This window comes from Balaenoptera physalus (assembly GCF_965194825.1).
Source record: "Balaenoptera physalus genome assembly, chromosome: 18".
Taxonomy (NCBI): domain Eukaryota; kingdom Metazoa; phylum Chordata; class Mammalia; order Artiodactyla; family Balaenopteridae; genus Balaenoptera; species Balaenoptera physalus.
In genome coordinates, this window is record NC_138899.1 from 80,837,216 (window position 1) to 80,856,123 (window position 18,908).

Genomic DNA, 18,908 nt, shown 5'->3' on the forward strand with positions numbered 1-18,908 from the left:
CCGACCTGGCAGGACACTTGGGATGACAGGCTCCTTGCATGAGAGGTGGATGAGTTCTCCACCTAGAAGTTACTGAAAGGTACCAGAAACAGGAAAAAGACATGGTTTTCCTTCCTTCCTTTACAATATATTTACTGAATAGAAAATGCTTGGCCGCTGGCTCCTGGGGAGCAGTTGTGTCCAAGCAAAGCCCTGCTCAGCTTCTGCAGGGGCCGCAGCTGCTGCTGCTGGACGCCCGTATGGTCCGAGCCCTGAGCCGGTGGACGCCGTGCGGTCAGAGCCCTGAGCCGGTGGACGCCGTGCGGTCAGAGCCCTGAGCCGGTGGACGCCGTGCGGTCCGAGCCCTGCGCCGGTGGACGCCGTGCGGTCCGAGCCCTGAGCCGGTGGACGCCGTGAGGTCCGAGCCCTGAGCCGGTGGACGCCGTGAGGTCCGAGCCCTGAGCCGGTGGATGCCGTGCGGTCCGAGCCCTGAGCCGGTGGACGCCGTGCGGTCCGAGCCCTGAGCCGGTGGACGCCGTGAGGTCCGAGCCCTGAGCCGGTGGACGCCGTGCGGTCCGAGCCCTGCGCCGGGCCACCGAGCACGTGACTCCCCTGCGGCCAAGGGCAGGAGACCTGCACACCCGGTCATAGCGCAGTAAAGAACTGCTCTCTTAAAGGGTCTTGATTACTCGAGAGAAAACTGTTGGAAGTTTCCAGACCATTAGTTTATAATCCCACAAAGTAAATTCTGTAAGAGAAAAACCCAAACGCCATACCCTCCATCTTGAGACCCCCTTTCTCACTTTCTTTCTTGGAAGGCTCTTCCATAACAAGAAGCTCCTAAAACTTACCTGGAAGTGACTCCCTGCAGAAGCCACCTCACCAACTCTACCCAACCCCCAGCTCCTCTTCTGAGCCTCTAAGCTTTATAAGCTGCATTTCACATTGAATAAGAATTGAGATGTTTTCATCTTTACTTTCAGATTGTGTCACTATAAATGTATGTGCTAATTTAAAATATAAGGCAAGTGGGGACTTCCCTGGAGGTCCAGTGGTTGAGGACTCCACGCTTTTGCTGCTGAGGGCGTGGGTTCAATCTCTGGTCAGGGAACTAAGATCTCACAAGCCGTGTGGCACGGCCAAAAATAATTAATTAATTAATTATAAGGCACGTGAATAGGCATAACTCACATATCCATTGAATCCTCTGACTCAAGTAGACTGTAGAGGGGAAGAAGGCTGTTCTCTGATATCTCTGACATCCATAAAGCAGAACCCGAAAGCAAACTAACAACAATGGTAATTTTTTAAAAACGGAACGCTATCAGTTTATATCGTTCCTTTCAAAGCAGCTATTCACATTATAGTCAAGGAAATGTGTTGGATCTTAAAATTCTGGTATTTGTTAATCTGTGGCTCATCGATAACAATACTTTAAGACTATATTTAACACCAAATCTATTCTCCCCACAAAAGGTTGCTACGAATCCAAACAATACATAAAGAACAATGCAACCCGAAGTTATTATTCAGAAGAATTAACAAGAATATTTAGAACTTAAAACATTCATTTAAAAACATGGCCAGAGTAAAAACATATTTCAAATTTTAAGCTTCTAAACTACAACTATCCTGAAAAGGTTAATATTCTAAAAAAAGGAACATTCTCAGGTATTTTTGGCTTTGAAATAGGCTGTTTTCATACTGTTCTTTACACATTCCATGAATGCATCTCTAATATTTCTGTTTTTAAAAGTAAAATAATGTAAATCAATTTATAAACGAAACAGATAAAAGTTCACAATAAAATTTAGTTGTAAATGGCAAAACAAATAATGAAAATTAACATTGTTAGTTTGGGGTTTTTTTTCCCCAAGAAGAATTAGGAAAATAGACAAATCTCCGTTTTGGTTTTCTTTCCTGGCTGATGCTGTCCACTAAGGGCTTCAGCTTTCCTCTGGGTATGTCTGTCCACCACCACTGGCTTTCACCCCATCCACCTGTGGCTTTAGTGGAGTTCTTTCTCTGCTACAAAACAACACTATCACCACAAAAAAACCATACTCTGAGATTTCAATTTCAGCATTTTTTTTGAAAAACATTTACAACATTACGCCAAGTTGTAAACGAAGCATCTTCGGGCTTCCCTGGTGGCACAGTGGTTAAGAATCCGCCTGCCAATGCAGGGTACACGGGTTCGAGCCCTGGTCCGGGAAGATCCCACATGCCGTGGAGCAACTAAGCCCGTGTGCCACAACTACTGAGCCTGCGCTCTGGAGCCCATGAGCCACAACTACTGAGCCCATGTGCCACAACTACGGAAGCCCGCACACCTAGAGCCCGTGCTCCGCAATAAGAGAAGCCACCACAATGAGAAGCCAGTGCACCACAACGAAGAGTAGCCCCCGCTCGCCGCAACTAGAGAAAGCCCGCGTGCAGCAATGAAGACCCAATGCAGCCAAAAATAAATAAATAAAGCATCTTAATATCAATGATCATTATGAGATACGTCAATCCAATCCTTTTTAACCTAAAAGTGTTCCTTCCAAACTAAGATTGTGTTATACCTACCTCGTCATACTTACAATACACAACAAAAGAAACACAAAGTAAAAGCAGCGATGTAAAAGAAAGCAGAAATTACATTTTTAAAACATCAGTAAAATAATTGATATTAAAATTGTATATAGGCAAATGGAACAAAAAATATTTTGAATGAGAACAGCTAGGAAAGCAGCAAACAATATGATTTGGGTTAAATGAATTTAAATATGAAAAAATCAGCGGGTTTATTCCTTAGTGAACACACTTTTAAAACATAGACGATAATACAGTGTTAAACCTTTCTAAAAAGACCATTTAAACGTATCAACAGAAAACTCGGAAAATGGCTTTCTCTATTTTGTTATCTGTAACAGTACTTCTCACACAGACACGAAATTATTTTTTTGGTCCACAGATGACTCCAGCAAGATAGCAAAGACCAATCTGTCTCACTTCACTTCCACTTTTCAGCATCCCAACAGGATCAGAGTTTCATCGGTGGCATTTTTAATGCCCAAGGGTGTGACGCTCAAATGGCAGAACAGACACAAAGATACCTAGAAAGTCTTCTTATGCTTTACAAACGCTGAACAATCATTAAGCACGCTGAACCCATGCGCACCGTGGGCCAGCCGGTGTGCTGCCCCAGCCTTCACCACACGGCAACGCCATGAGCACCGGGCTGCTTCCCCTTCGCTCACGTCCTCGGGGCAGATGCCCTTCTCCCTCCTCCCCGACAAAGGGGTCAGTTACTTCTACTGTCTCCAGGAAAACGGAAAGTCCTTAAATAGGAAGAAAGCCTGAAACTGGCTCAGGAGAGCATGGCGGAAAGACACTGGGGCTCCCTCTGGCCCTCACTCTCTGGGTCTAAACGCGGAAGAGCTGAGTTTTCTACATTGCAGGCATATATGCTACTAACCACTGGTTTTATAAACTAGGGTATCAAGTTTCATTCTCTTTATTCTCCTTTGTGATCCCCGGCCCCTTTTAAAAAGCTGTTCTTCTGTTCTCCTGTGAGGCAGACTGTGGAAGGGGAGCACCGTTCCACCCCATCTCAGGTGGCAGGCCAGTGGTGGGACCAGTGACAGATCCCTTTCGTGCCCAACGCAACGTCAACGAGTAAACCAAACACGTACAACAGATGCCAGGAGAGCTGCTCAGGCACCAGGTTGCTGCTCCAGCTCCCGGCCTCCCCCACCGCCCGGGTACGAACCTGACTCTGAGCAGCCTCCAAGCTTCAGGGAACACTCTGAAAACCTCTGGGGAAAGTTGACCTCTGGACTAGAATACGGTTTAGTAATTTAGCAGCCATGTTGTACACGGCAAGCGTTTATATTTTAAGAAACAGGACAGGGGAATTCCCTGGTGGTCCAGTGGTTAGGACTCTATGCTTCCACTGCAGGGGACCTGGTTTCAATCCCTGGTCAGGGAACTAAGATCCCACATGCCATGCAGCCAAAAAAAAGGAAACAGGACAAACAGGTCACAATTAAAAACATGCTATATTAAAGGAAATTATGTTAAGGTAGAAATAAAAATATTATTCAACTTCAGAATAATCACAGGTAACAGTAATCTGGAAAGGAGTTTCACGGTATTATCGCTTTGACCAGTTAACATTAACTTCCATCTAAACATTTTTTAAAACTTACTTGATTAAAGTCCTTTTGTCTCAGGTACGTAATTGCTTTGTTTATTTCCAGATCATTTGCCAGCTCTACATACTGAGAAGCTTTCACAACTTCAACACACCTATAAAGTAAAGGGTAAAAACGGTTATTTTATTTTGTTTTAATATATCTAGGTTTTCTTAACTGTGACTTTTCACAAGTGTTTAAAAGTGCCCCTAGTGTTCTGTAGGACTGAGCACCTGACTCCTTCCAACACAGGCATTAAGTTACAGAGCTCTTCAGTTCCAAACCCGTTTTCTCAGCCAATTTTTCATTAGCCTCTTGTCACATCTAATTATTTATGGTATTTTAAATAAAATTCTCATTTTAAAATTAATAAAACAACTTCAGTTTGTAACAGGTAAAACTGTTTCTATATATTTTTTCATCTTAAATGCTCTGATGGTGAGAAAAATTCTACAGAACTTGAGAATATATTTAATTTTTTGTGTCCAAACTTGAACAGACTTTCATGGATCCATTGCCCAGGGCACACAGAACATCTACTGTTAACTAAACATCAGGCAATGTGCCAATTCCTGTAAGCATGAACACATTTAGTCCTCACCACAGCCCTGAAAGACTGGCATTATTTCATGTCATAGATACAAAAATAGATCGCACAAGTAGAAAACTGCCAAGAACTTGAGCCCAATTTCTATTGCTACCAAAACTCACTGCACCAAGACTAATGTTTTTCAAATTGAGGATCATGACCTTTCAAGTAACAGAAGAGAAAAGCTATCAAAGGGCTTTGTGCATAACAAGGGCAAGGGGGGGTGCTTCATCGTTTTCTCACTGAGGGTCTGGTTCAAAAATGTTTTAAAGCCACTGGCTTAGACCAATAATTTAAAAATACTGGGACTTCCTGGCGGTCCAGTGGTTAAGACTCCACACTCCCAATTCAGGGGGCCCGAGTTCAATCCCTAGTCAGGGAACTAGATCCAGCATGCTGCAACTAACACCCGGTGCAGCCAAATAAATAAATACATAATTTTAAAAGATAAAATTAAAAAATAAAATTATTGAAGCAGAAGATCCCTTTCTTCAAGCAGAACATTTTTTAAACCCTGATTTATAAAACAGCCCTTCTACTTGGAGTGGTGAGACAGGATGTGAAACCCAGCCTGTCAGGCCCCCCTGGAGGACCCTCTCAGCAAAGCAGCATGCAGGGCTCCCCAAAGTAACAGGGAAACCCTCTATTCCACGACGCACGCAGCAAATGGTCACCGAATGTCTACAACGTGTGAGACATTACGTCTGGTACAGGGCTACCAGGACACACAAAATACGGTTCTTGCCCTCGAGGGGAAGCAGACCTGTAAACTGAGCTAGGTATAAGAACCATGGTGAAGAAATACAGGAATGGAAGGGTGGAGACACTGAACCAGACAGGAAAGGTATTCCAGACATGTGGGAGCTCGGTTTAAGGGACAAGGATGAATCGATTTGACAAAAGGGGAAGGGTGTTCCAGGAAGAGGGGCTCACAAACCCAAAGATGTGGAAGATCAGAAAAGTCGGAAATATTTAAGACGCTGACTCATTCCCTGAGCTGCCATCAACAAATCAAGTGGCTCAAAGACAAAGGCATGATGCTCTTCCCCTCCTGTTACCAAACAGGATTCTGCAAAGGGATTAAGCCCCACAGAAAATTACTGAAGTCACTTTTTTTCTCAATTTCCTAAGGATGGAACAAAGCTCCCACCATGCTAGACAGACAGGATGCCTTAGAACCTTTGGGCTAATTATCCAGAAGAATCTATATAAGAAGGGCTGCCAACATCTTGGCCCTTGAGACACTCTTCTCTCTACATACAATATCCTCCCTCCCTTCCCCCACTTTTATTCCTACTAATCCTTCAAGCCTCAGCCCAAATGTCACTTAATCTGGGGAGCCTTCCATGACACCATGACAACAAACTACATTAGCATTAGCAACTGGGACTAAGAAATCACACAGCACACAATAAAACATAGCTTGTTACATTAGTATAACATAGCAGTTACAATGTTTTGTGATTGCTAATATAATTATCTACTTAGCTAATCAAGGAGATCTTAGGTGACAACCAACATTAGCTAAACTGTAAATTTCTTGAAGGCAGATACTTTTTATCCTGAACTTCCAACTGGCCTGCAGTAAACAATAAATATTTATTTTTGTTGTATACAATACTGTAAATCAACTATAATTCAATAAAATTCTTTAAAAAAGAAATAATGGCTGAGAACTTCCCAAATCTGGGGAGAGATGTGGACATCCAAGTTCATGAAACTAAGAGACAACCCCAGAAGTTCAACTCAAAACAATTTTCTCTATGATACATTGTAATAAAACTATCTAAATTCAAAGACAAAGAGAAAATTTTTAAATCAGCAAAAGAATCCGCCTGACAATGCAGGCCCTGGTCCTGGAATATCCTACATGCCATGGAACAACTAAGCCCGTGAGCCACAACTACTGAGTCTGTGCTCTAGAAGCTGCGAGCCACAACTACTGAGCCCGCGAGCCACAACTACTGAAGCCTGTGAGCCTAGAGCCCGTGCTCCACAACAAAGAGAAGCCACCGCAATGAGAAGCCCACGCAGCATAACGAAGAGTAGCTCCGCTTGCCGCAACTAGAGAAAGCCCATGCGCAGCAACAAAGACCCAACGCAGCCAAAAATAAAATTTTAGAAAGTCTAATATGACAAAAGTAATTAGTTTTGATAAGTTAAAATGTTAAGTTAGTGGAAAATTTCACTCAGACTGGTCGGCATTTTATAAATACTTAAAATTTCACTTACATACCAACTACTAGATTGCAAAGACACAACTATAATCATCTTCTTAAAAAGCTAGAAACATTAGACAATTAAATGTATATGATTTAGTAAACATTAAGAGAATTCAGGTTAGATTTAGTAACAGTAAAACAACATTTACTATTCCGTATAATTAAAGATGAACAGAGTTCATTTACTGTGAGATGCTTGTCTCCCAAATCAAGGAGATCTTAGGTTACAACCAACATTTGGTGTTCACAGAAAGGGATACAGTGATTTGTTGTACTATACATTGATCAGAACATATGTGGAGTACATGTACAGATACAGGGACACATTTTAAGGAACTTGTTTATAAACTAGGCGAGCAACCAGTCAGGTAGAAAACCAGCCATTTTGGAAAAACACACCGTATCTGAAATGGATGAAGAAACTGGAACTGATTACCTGAAAAGAGAAAAAACTTTGAAGAAAGCCCTTATCTCACTATCAGCAATAATTGGCAAAACCTCTGATTCAAAACAGTAGCAGGCATGCACTATTTCCCATTCCACCCCCATGAGAAATACAATTTCTGGAAGGATGAAAAGAGTGCTGGCTTATGAAGCAGAGAAAAGGAGGCTACGGTAAGAAAGCGCCACGGAGGAGCGTGCTTCCTGCTCCAGGTGAGGCTGGGGATCCAGGGACGGGGAGTGAAGCGCTGAGCTGGGCAGCGGGAACCACTGACCACCATCTCCAGACAGTGGACGGGGAGCCTGCAGACCTCCCCTCAGACTCAACAATGACAAAGAACAGCCAGAGAAAAAGAACGTGCTCTTGGAAATGTAAAATAAAACAATTAAATGGAATAGTTGAATGAGAAATTCAAAGAAGTCTCCCAGAAAGCAAAGCAGAACCAGAGTTGGAAAATATGAGAAAGATAAGTAACAAGGAAGTCCAAATCCAACTGACAGAAATTTATAACTGGAAAAGGAAGTAAATTAGCAGAGAAATAATATTTACTCAAATTGAAAGGAAACATAGACTGCAAATTGAGGGGTCTATTGAGTGCTTAAGAGGAAAATAGAGAAAAAAAAAAGACAAATTTAAACACATTATGAAATTTCAGAACAAAGCTACAGAGAAAATTATAAAAATTACCAGAAAGAAACTGCAGGTCACCTACAAATAGCAAGGATGAGACTACCATTAGAATTCTAATCAGCAACAGTGCTAGTTAACAGTGAAGAAATGCTTTTTGAGTTCTAAGAGGAAACAAGTTACAACTTAGGGTATCATACCTGATCAAATAAATGATCAACCAAGAATGAGGACAGAACTAGACACTTACAGACATGCACAGACAGATCTTAGGGGGTTAATTCAGAAGAAATCAAGGAAAAAATAAAGATGATGTTCAAAAAGAAAGAGGATCCAACCTGGGAAAGACATGAAGGTAAACCCCAAGACGACATTCAACACCAGGCTAAGGGAACCAACAGCTTACAGAGACTGGGGCAGGGAGAGTTCCGAGGGAGGATTCCATATAACCTAAGAGAAGCAAAGAGTGCAAGAGAAGACAGAGAGGTAACTGGAGACACCAGAAAAACAAACATCATGGGCCAAATATGAAGCCTCCAGAACAAACTAAACCAGGGAGACAATGGATTCCATGGCGAGAATCTGAATCGTAATGAGGATATGGTAAAGAAAGCATACGTTACTTCCACCAAGAAGAAACATGAAAAGTAATTAGAAAACGGGAGCTGTAACTCTTCTGTACTTACTTGGTTTCCTAACCATGTACATGTATCTTGGACTTTAAAAATTCTGGTAGGGTACCACGCAGAAGAGGTCACAGACTCACTCTACATTGGTTCGAAAGATCATAGAAAAGAGTTTCATGAAGGGCAACTATGGATTCAATACAATGAAGAATTTTCTAACCTTTAGAGATGTTCAGAAATAAAGCAAATGATTTGAACACCGTAAGAATCCAAGCAGAGGATAAATGGCACCTACATGGGACGCTATAAAGAGGATTGTCGTACTGGGTGGAAGAAACAAATTCAACTACTCATCCAAAAAATGACCTAAGATTTTTCCAGCTCTAAAAACCCTTCACTCCTATCTGGGAAATATATCCACAGACAATAGCCTTTTTAGGTGTGAGAGGTATTACTCAGGATAAAAAGTTTAGCAGTACTGACAAATTTAAGGTAGAAAAAGGACATAATGAGAAAAGATAAAGTAAAAAGGAAGAGGGCACAGGCTGGAATTTATACAACGAAAGCAATTATGTATCCACATATCAAATGTAGCACACTTGCCTTAGTACTTAATTTACAAAATGACATGAACAATAAGAAAAATATGTTAGAACTTTTAGAGTGGCCTATACTAATCTTACCATATAATAGTATTTGCTTGATAAGTAGAAATCAATATTTGCAATTATTTATTTACTTTTCTAATAACAAAGTTTTAAATCAATAAACGTATAAACTAGAAAACATCATGTCCATCCAGTTATACTGAATTTCTCTCTTACCAATCATAACCTACAGCAAAAGATGTTTCAATTACAGGAGCAATGAGTTTTGCTGCTGTCATGATGTATTTTTCTGCCATGGCTTTCCTATATCAAACAAACAAAAAAGATTTAGAAATATGGTATAAAAAGAGTTTCAATTTATTTCTTAACATGTAAGTGTAAACACTGTCCGGGCAGCTATGCTAGCAATCTGTTTACAAATCAGGTTGAAAACCATGACTGGGAAATGCGATCAGCAAGCCATGACTGCCCTTGGGGTCAGCAGTTCTTGGTCTGTGATGCATTCTGAGGAAAGAAGGAAGGAAAGAAAGGGGGGGAAGGGAGGGAGAAAGAAGGAAGGAGAGAGAGATACACAGGACTCGGCAGCTGAAGCTGCGTAATCTGCACTGTCCGTGGAAATGAAAGGGTGAAAACCGCCACTACAGAAACTGTGGTAAATACTAAAACTGAACTACTACACGTCTCTATAGATTTGCCTAATCTTCACCTTTCATTTTATAAATGGAATCATAGAATATGTGGTCTTTTGTGACTGGCTTCTTTCACTTTATCATAACGTCCTCAAGGTTCATGTGTACTGTAACATATGTCAGTATTTCATTCATTTTATGGCTAAATAATATTCCATTGCATGGACAGATCATATATTTTTTACCCATTCATCAGTTGTGGACATTTGGGTTGTTTCCACTTTCTGGATACGAATAATGCTGCTATGAATATTCCTGTATAACTTATTATGTTATTATGTGGATGTATGCTCTAATTTCTTTTGGGTATGTATCTAGGAGACAAATTGCTGGGTCATACGTTAAGTCTATGAAGAACTTCCAGACTTTTCCAGAGTGGCTGTACCAGTTTACATTTCCACCATCAGCATATAAGGTTTCAACTTCTCCACATCCGCATCAACACGTTATCATCTATCTTGTTGATTCAGTCACACTAGTGGGTGTGAAGTGCTATCTCATTGCAGTTTTGAGTTGCCTGTCCCTAGTGAGTACTGAAGTTAAGCTTCTTTTCATGTGCTTATTGCCATTTGAATATCAGTTTTGCAAAAATGTCTATTCATATCCTTTGTATATTTTTAATTAGGTTTTGGCCTTTTTATTAGTGAGTTGGAAGAGTTCTTCTACGTACTGCAGAAGTAGGTCCCTTCTTGGATACATGGCTTGCAAATATTTTCTCCCATTCATTAGGTTGTTTTCACATTCTTGATGGTGTACTTTGAAGAACGAAAATCTTTAATTTTGGTGAAGTCCAATTTACCTATTTTTTCTATTTACCTATTGTTTTCATACCTAAGAAACCACTGCCTAACACAGGTCAATAATATTTACTTCTATGTTTTTTTTTCTAAGAATTTTGTAATTCTAGTTCTAACTTTCAGGTCTATGATCCATTTTGAAGTAATTTTTCTGTATGGTGTGAAAGAGAAGTCCAACTTCATTCTTTTGCATGAGCACATTCAATTGTTCCAGCACCATTTGCTGAAAAGACTATCCTTTCCCCATGGAATTGTCCTGACAGTTTTATTGACTATAAATGTAAGAGTTTATTTCTGGACTCTCAAGTCCATCCCACTGACTTTCATGTATGTCTTTATGCTTCTAACATAAAGTATTATCACACTGTCCTAATTAGTGTGGCTTTGTAGCTTGAGTCCTCGAACTTTTCTATTCTTTTTCAACATTGTTTTGGCTATTCTGGATTACTTACATTTCCATATGAATTTTAGGATCAACTTGTCACTTTCTGCAAAAACACTACTGGAATTTTGATAGGGATTACACTGAATCTGTAATCTGGGGAGCACTGCCATCTTGGCAATACTAAGTGCCTATCCATAAACATGTGATCTCTTTCCATTTATTTAGCATTTCTTCCAATGTTTTACAGTTCTCAGAGTACAAGTTTTGCATTTCATTTGTTAAATTTACTCCTAATAAATTATTTTTTATGCTACTGTAAATGTAATTGATTTCATTTTCAGATAGCTCACTAGCAGTGTGTACCACCCCTCTACAGTATTTTCAGATAGCTCACTAGCACTGTGTACCACACTTCTATAGTATTCTGTTGATTCTTGCATGTTTATCTTTTACTCTGGAACCTTGCTGAACTCGTTTATCAGTGGTAAATTTTTTTAGTGCGTTCCTTAGGATCTTCTATGTATAAGATCATGTGATCTTTAAACAGAGATAAGTTGTACTTCTCTCCAATCTGGATAAGTAAGTCTTTTAGTTACTTTTCTGTCTTTCACCATTAAGTACTATAATGTGAAACTGTGGGTTTTTCATAGATGTCCTTTATCAGATGGAGCAACCTCCTTTCTACTCCTAGCTTGTTGAAGTTTTGTTTGTTTGTTAAACAAAATCCAATATGGATTTTGTTCCCCCCCAATTTTTCCTTTTTTTTTTGGTTTACTGAGATGATCATGTGGCTTTTGTCCTTTGTTCTACTGATATCCTGTATCATATTAATTGAATTTTAGATGGTAAACCAATCTTGTAGTCTTGGGATAAATCCCAATTAGTCATGGTGCATAATTCTTTTCCTATTTTGTTAGTATTTTTGGTTTCCTAATATTTTCTTGAGAATTTTTAATCTATAGTCATAAGATATTTTTCTGTAGTTTTCTGTCTCTTCTGTTTTATTTTGATATCAAGGTAATACTAGTTCATAAAATGAACTATTTTCTGGAAGAAACTGTATAGAAATGATGTTTATTCTTCTTTAAACATTTTCTAGAATTCTCTAGTAAAACCATATATGTCTGGAGATTTGCCTTATAAATTCAATTTCCTTAACATTCAAAGGGCTATTCAAATGATCTATTTCATATTAAGTGAGTTGTGGTAGTTTGTATTTTTTAAGAAAGTGGTCCATTTTGTCTAAGTTTCAAATTTACAACCCTGTGTACAGGGTTGTCTGTAGTATTTCCTTAATATCTTTCTGATGTCTGCAGGGTCTGTAGTGATAGCTACTATTTTGTTCCTAATACTAGTAAATTGGGTCTTCTCTCTTTTACCTTCATCAGTCTTGTTAGAAGTTTGTTAACTTTACTGATCTATTCAAAGAATCAGCTGTTTCACTGATGTTCTGTATTGTTTCTCTCTTCAGTGCCAATGATTTCTGTTCTTTTATTATTTCTTTCCTTCTGCTTCTTTTGGGTTGATTTTGCTCTTCTTTTTCTAGGTTCTTTATTTTTTAATTGAGGTATAGTTGATGTACATTATATATATATAAAATATATAATACCTGAAAAATATTAATATATATATATATATAAAATCCCTGAAACTTATATATGTAAGTTGCAGGCGTACAACATAGTGATTCACAATTTTTAAAGGTTATATTCCATTTATAGTTACAAAATATTGGCTATATTCCCTGTGCTGTACAATACATCTTTACAGCTTAATTATTTTATACTTTTTCTAGGTTCTTAAGCTGGGAGCTTAGGTTATTGATTTAAGACTTTCCCATTGTCATTCTAATTGCTTTTCCCTTATGGGTTGTTTTCTCTGCCTCCTTACAAGACTTTGTGATATTAGGGACTTCCCTTTGGGCCCAGGGTTTGAGACTCCACACTCCCAAGGCAGGGGGCCTGGGTTCAATCCCTGGTCAGGGAACTAGATCCCACATGCCACAACTGAGAGTTCGCATGCCACAACTAAGGAGCCGGCAAGCCTCAAAGAAGATCGAAGATCCCGCATGCCACAGCTAAGACCTGGCACAGCCAAATAAATAAAATAAATATTTTAAGAAAAAAAGACTTCGTGTTTTTAATTTTCAGAAGTTTAATCATGATATATCATAACATGGATTTTCTTGGGTTTATCCTCCTTGGGATTTCTTCAGCTCCTTGTACTGTAAGTTTATTTTCCTTGCCAAATTTAGGGAGTTATCACCTATTATTTCTTTAGCCTAATCCCTTTCACCTCTCCTTCCCAGACTTGATGACACAAATGTTGGTTCTTTTGTAATAGTCCCAGAGATCCCTGAGGCGCTGGTTATTTTGGTTTTTAGTCTGTTTTATCTATTTGTTCAGATTGGATAATTTCCATTTTCTCTTCCAGTCACCAAATCTCTCCTGGCTCCCCTTCATTCTCCTGTTGAGTCCCTCCACTGAGCTTTTCATTTCAGCTGTTATATTCTTCAGTTCTAAAATTTCCATTTGGTTTTTCTTTATATCATTTCTTTGCTGAGACTCTATTTCTTTTCTGAGGCTATTTTGTCATTTGTTTTAAGTGTGTTCATAATTGCTTGTTCAAGCATTTTTATCATGATTGCTTTAAAATTTGTCAGATAATTCTAACATCTCTGACATCTCAGTGTTGGCATCTATGGACTATCTTTTTTCACTGTTTGAGATCTTCTTGGTTCTTGGTATGATGAGTGATTCTTGATCAAAACTTGGACATTCCCTGGTTGTCCAGTGGTTAGGATTCCAGGCTTTCACTGCCGTGGCCCAGGTTCAATCCCTGGTCAGGGAATTGAGACCCCCCGCAAGCCACCGCACAGCCAAAAAAAAAAAAGAAAAAGAAACTTGGACATTTTTACATTATAAGACTGAATTTTAGAAGATGTGGTATATATACACAATGGAATATTACTCAGCCATTAAAAAAAAGAATGAAATAATGCCATTTGCAGCAACATGGGTGGACCTAGAGATTATCATACTAAGTGAAGTAAGACAGACAAAGACAAATATCATACGGTATTGCTTCTACATGGAATCTAAAAAAATGATACAAATGAACTTACTTAGAAAACAGAAACAGACTCACAGGCATAGAAAATAAACTTATGGTTACCAAAGGGGAAGGGGGGGGTAATAAACTAGGAGTTTGGGATTAAAATATACACACTACTATATATAAAATAGGTAACTGGGACTTCCCTGGTGGTGCAGCGGTTAAGAATCCGCCTGCCAATGCAGGGGACACCGGTTCAATCCCTGGTCCGGGAAGATCCCACATGCTGTGGAGCAACTAAGCCCATGTGCCACAACTACTGAGCCTGTGCTCTACAGCCCGCGAGCCACAACTACTGAGCCCGCGTGCCACAACTACTGAAGCCCACGTGCCTAGAGCCCATGCTCTGCAACAAGAGAAGCAATCGCAATAAGAAGCCCGCACACCGCAATGAAGAGTAGCCCCCACTCGCCACAACTAGAGAAAGCCTGCACGCAGCAACGAAGACCCAATGCAACCAAAAATAAATAATAAATAAATTTTAAAAAATAAAAAAAATAAAATAACCAACAAGAACCTACTGCATCGCACAGAGAACTATACTCAGTATCTTGTAATAACCTATGGAAAAGAATCTAAAATAAATATATATATAGTAAATCAACTACATTTCAATAAAAAAGTAAAAATAAAATAATGTTCATTCAGGTTCTTCAATACTACTTTCACCCTGATTCTGAGGATTTGGGCAAGTGATGTATTTTATATTGTTATTTATTTTTTTTAATTATTTATTTTATTTTTGGCTGTGTTGGGTCTTCGTTGCCACGCATGGGCTTTCTCTAGTTGTGGCGAGTGGGGGCTACTCTTCCTTGTGGTGTGCAGACTTCTCATTGCGGTGGCGTCTCTTGTTGCGGAGCATGGGCTCCAGGCAGCTGTGGCACACGTGGGCTCAGTAATTGTGGCTCGCGGGCTCTAGAGTGCAGGCTCAGTAGTTGTGGCACATGGGCTTAGTTGCTCCGTGGCATGTGGGATCTTCCTGGACCAGGGCTCAAACCCGTGTCCCCTGCATCGGCAGGTGGATTCTTAACCACTGCGCCACCAGGGAAGCCCCAAGTGATATACTTTAAAGAGCTGAATGCTTTTGTATTTTATTGTGAAAAAATGAAAATTGACATAGAGAAAAAAAAGACTGAATTTTATTTAAATCTTCTGTTTTAGCTGTCTTTCCTGACACCACTGTAGCAGGGAAAGAAGAGACACCACCGCATCACATGCCAGATAAGGGGAGAAGCCCATATTCGCCACACAGCCTGCTTTGACACCCACATGGGAGGAGGCCCTTGCTTCTGCTGGGTGGGATGGGAGCCCCTGCGTCCCCCGGTCCCTACTGACACCATGGTGGGGTGGCCTTGTTACAGCTGAGTGATGACCGAGGCCCTGGTTCCCCACTGCCCCTCTGACACCACGCAGGAGGGAGGGTCCAAAGCGCCCTGTACTGCTGGGTGGGGTGGAGTTCCAGGCTCCCCACGTGCTGTCTACTACACCACAGAGTCAGAGTGGCGGGGCTCCATGAGGGCCTTGGGGATTAAAGTCCTGCTCCCTACTTGGTCTGCTGGGGTACTGAGTGTCTCCTTACAGCCTTGGGAGGGTGGAAGTCTAGGCAACCACTTGGCTGTTGCTGGCATGTGTGGGGATGGGACCACAGCTTTTTTCTGTGGCATTTGTCTGAAAGTTTTGTCTTGCTAGCCTACCCCTCACCTTGTCCTCTGGCTTTTCTTAGAGCCTTTTTTAAAAATGCAGCCCCTGGCTTTCTGACTGCCAGCTTCTTCAGCTCCGAGTCTGGGAAATGTGAGGGGAATCACTGCCATGCTGTTCCTCAAGCCCCCGGGTCCCTTGATGATCTGCCCTCTTGTCTCTACCTTTCTTCTCATTTTGTTGTATATACAATTTCCGGTGTTTTTATTTGTACTTAGCGGGAAGAACATGGAAAAGTACATCTACTCCATCTTCCCAGAAGTGTAAGTTTAATTTTTACTGTTAAACTAAATCCTAAAGATTAAGGGCCCTCCATCCACACAATGGAATATTATTCAGCCTTAAAAAGGAAGGAAATCCTGTCACCGGCTACACCGTGGATGAAAAGCGAGTCACAAACAGACAGTACCGTGATTCCACTTCCATGAGGTCCCTAGAGCAGGTCACATTCATAGACAGAAAGCAGAGTGGTGGCTGCCAGGAGCTGGGGGAGGGGGATGGGAGTTGTTCAGTGGGTACAGAGCTGCAGTTTGGAAGATAAAAAGAGTTCTGGAGACTGGCTACAAATCAACGTGAATGCACCTAACACTACCTTTGAAATGAAGAATTACATATCTTGGTTAAGATAAATTTTATGTGTATTTTATCACAATTAAAAAAAAAAAACAAACTAAGAGCCCTCTGTGATGTGATATAACTTCTAAGATACCTGTTGCATATTCAATAAATATTAGAAGGTGCAAGCCATACTTGACAGAGACTAGGTACCATATCGGAGAAAGGAAGAAATGAAATAAATAAAAAGAATTTTGTCTTTGGGAGTTGAAATTTAATTGGGGGCCATGATAAAGATACACAGAGACATAAATTTTTGAACAAAGGTAATATGAACAAAGTTCTAATATTGCACCAGAGGCAGAGGGAAAGCAAATTACAGAGAAATAGTAAGAGTAACTGAGTAATAATAATTGGGATTAGCATGAGGACTGAGATTATACTGAAGGAGAAAAAAGAATCCCATCGAGTATAGAAATGGTGAAACGACAGCACTATTCAAGAAATATATTGAATACAACAAGTTCTGAAAGAAATAATCAGAATGCATATTCAACTCTCTTACAGAAGTTAAGACTACATTATTAAGTTTTAATCATGAAGTGCCCAAAATATTACCTTTCACGTTCCATTTGCCTTAGATGATCATTTTTTATAGCTTCAATCACTAAATTAGTATGGGGGTCATCCTGGGGGAAAAAAATGAGTGATTCAGAAGTAAGAATCAAGAACTAGATTTCTAATCAACCCCACCACTAGGCTAGCTGTATAAAATGGAGAATATATTAATCTTTCTAAACTATTTTCCCTTACGTAAACTTTTTCTTCTTACTTCTGATTACCTATCACATTCTCCACTGAACTAACATAGATTTTAGCAGTTGATACAAGGTCAGGCTGGAAAGAATAGGGCCAAGTACACAGAAGCTGTGGTTGTTAGTACAAATGTGTGATATTATGAATTCTTAACTCAAATATAAATGCTTTAATGATCATCAATTACTTAGTATGATCCATATTGCTACTTCCTATTGAAAACATAGATGATTTCTTTCACAACATATATGACTTTTTCTCAATATGAAAGTTATATATAATAGTTAACATCTACCCAGCACTTACTATGTTCCAGGTACTATTTTAAGCATTTCACATGCATTACCTCATTTAATCCTTACAACCCTATATGGTAGGTTGTTATAATTAGTGCTATTTTAAATATAGAGGAACAAGGAGAGTTGAGTACTGAGTAGTGGGGCCAGCCACTATGCTGCGACACCCTTACACCCTATCAGGAAGACCTATCAGGTTCAATTTATGAAAATGACATTACTATACGTTGTGATGTATCAACACAGGCAAGTGCACAGGGTATGCTATAAAATAACATTAAAGAATGACAATTTTTCCTAAGATTCTCCTTTTTGTTTTTTGACTAAAACTGTGCAGTCTGTTTTAACCATAATCTCTAGCCCTATTTCAATAGCCCTGGTGTCAACCTAATTTAAATAACAAATGAAAATGATAAAACACATTAATACAGGGCTGGGAGAAACCTGAAATGTCATCCACTCCAACTTTCTCATTTCTGGAGACAGAGAAGCACAGGTAATTAGGCGCTGGCTACGTAATAGTCTTCTTCATACTCACATTTGGTGAAATGTATTTACCATCTTCATCAGTTTCTAATGGAACAGCAATCAGTTTTTGGAATGCCTTCTTCATTTTTTCTCGATCTCCAACAGCAAAGTAACTAAGAATTAGGTTGAAGCCTGCCTTCAGGTTTGGTGCCATACTCATTATGTGCTCAAATGAATTAATGGCATCTGAATACTGCCCAGTTTTAATAAATGTAACTCCAATGTTCTGCATAATTTTAATCCTAGAGAAAAATAAACATGGATTCGCTTTAAAGGTCTGAACTCCCTAGAACGGCAATCAAGACATTCCACAAATAATTTCCTTCTTTTCTTTCCCACTTTACTTCTTTTCTGTTTTGTTTTGTTAAAGCTATATTGAGGTTTACTTTACACATGATAAAATTCACTTATTTTAAGTGTATGATTCAATAATTATTGCTATATTAACACAGTTGTGGAACCACAACCACATTCTTACTCTGTCATTTCCATCACCCCAAAAAGAGAACCTGTGCCCATCTGCAGTCATTCCTCGATCTCACCTCTAGCCCCAGGCAAACACTAATTTACATTCTGTCTCTCTGGATTTGCCTTTCTAAACACTGTATATAAATGGAGTTACAATATGTGATATTTTGTGTCTGGCTTCATTCAATTAGCATAATCTTTTTGAGGTTCCTCCATATTACAGCATGTAAGAGTACTTCATTCCTTTTTTATTGCTGAATAGTATTCTATTGTGTGGCTATACCACAT

At 39.7% G+C, this 18,908-nt stretch overlaps 1 protein-coding gene across 14 annotated transcripts in view; it reads right to left on the reverse strand.

Annotated features, from left to right (window-relative positions):
- IFT88 (intraflagellar transport 88) overlaps positions 1 to 18,908 on the reverse strand; it is an 80,906-nt gene that overhangs the window by 36,238 nt on the left and 25,760 nt on the right. For 8 of the 14 annotated variants that reach the window (XR_014256195.1, XM_082435104.1, XM_082435109.1 and 5 more), the window contains 5 exons: positions 18,163 to 18,394; positions 17,131 to 17,201; positions 16,367 to 16,480; positions 9,491 to 9,577; positions 4,176 to 4,275 (listed from right to left, as the gene is read on the reverse strand). Coding sequence is in view for 13 of the 14 variants with exons in the window: in XM_082435104.1 (XP_082291230.1) it covers positions 4,176 to 4,275; positions 9,491 to 9,577; positions 16,367 to 16,480; positions 17,131 to 17,201; positions 18,163 to 18,394 (604 nt within the window). In the remaining variant the exon portion in view is untranslated. The remainder of the gene's footprint in view (positions 1 to 4,175; positions 4,276 to 9,490; positions 9,578 to 16,366; positions 16,481 to 17,130; positions 17,202 to 18,162; positions 18,395 to 18,908) is intronic. The other 6 variants (XM_082435105.1, XM_082435112.1, XM_082435111.1 and 3 more) reach the window with 3 other exon arrangements.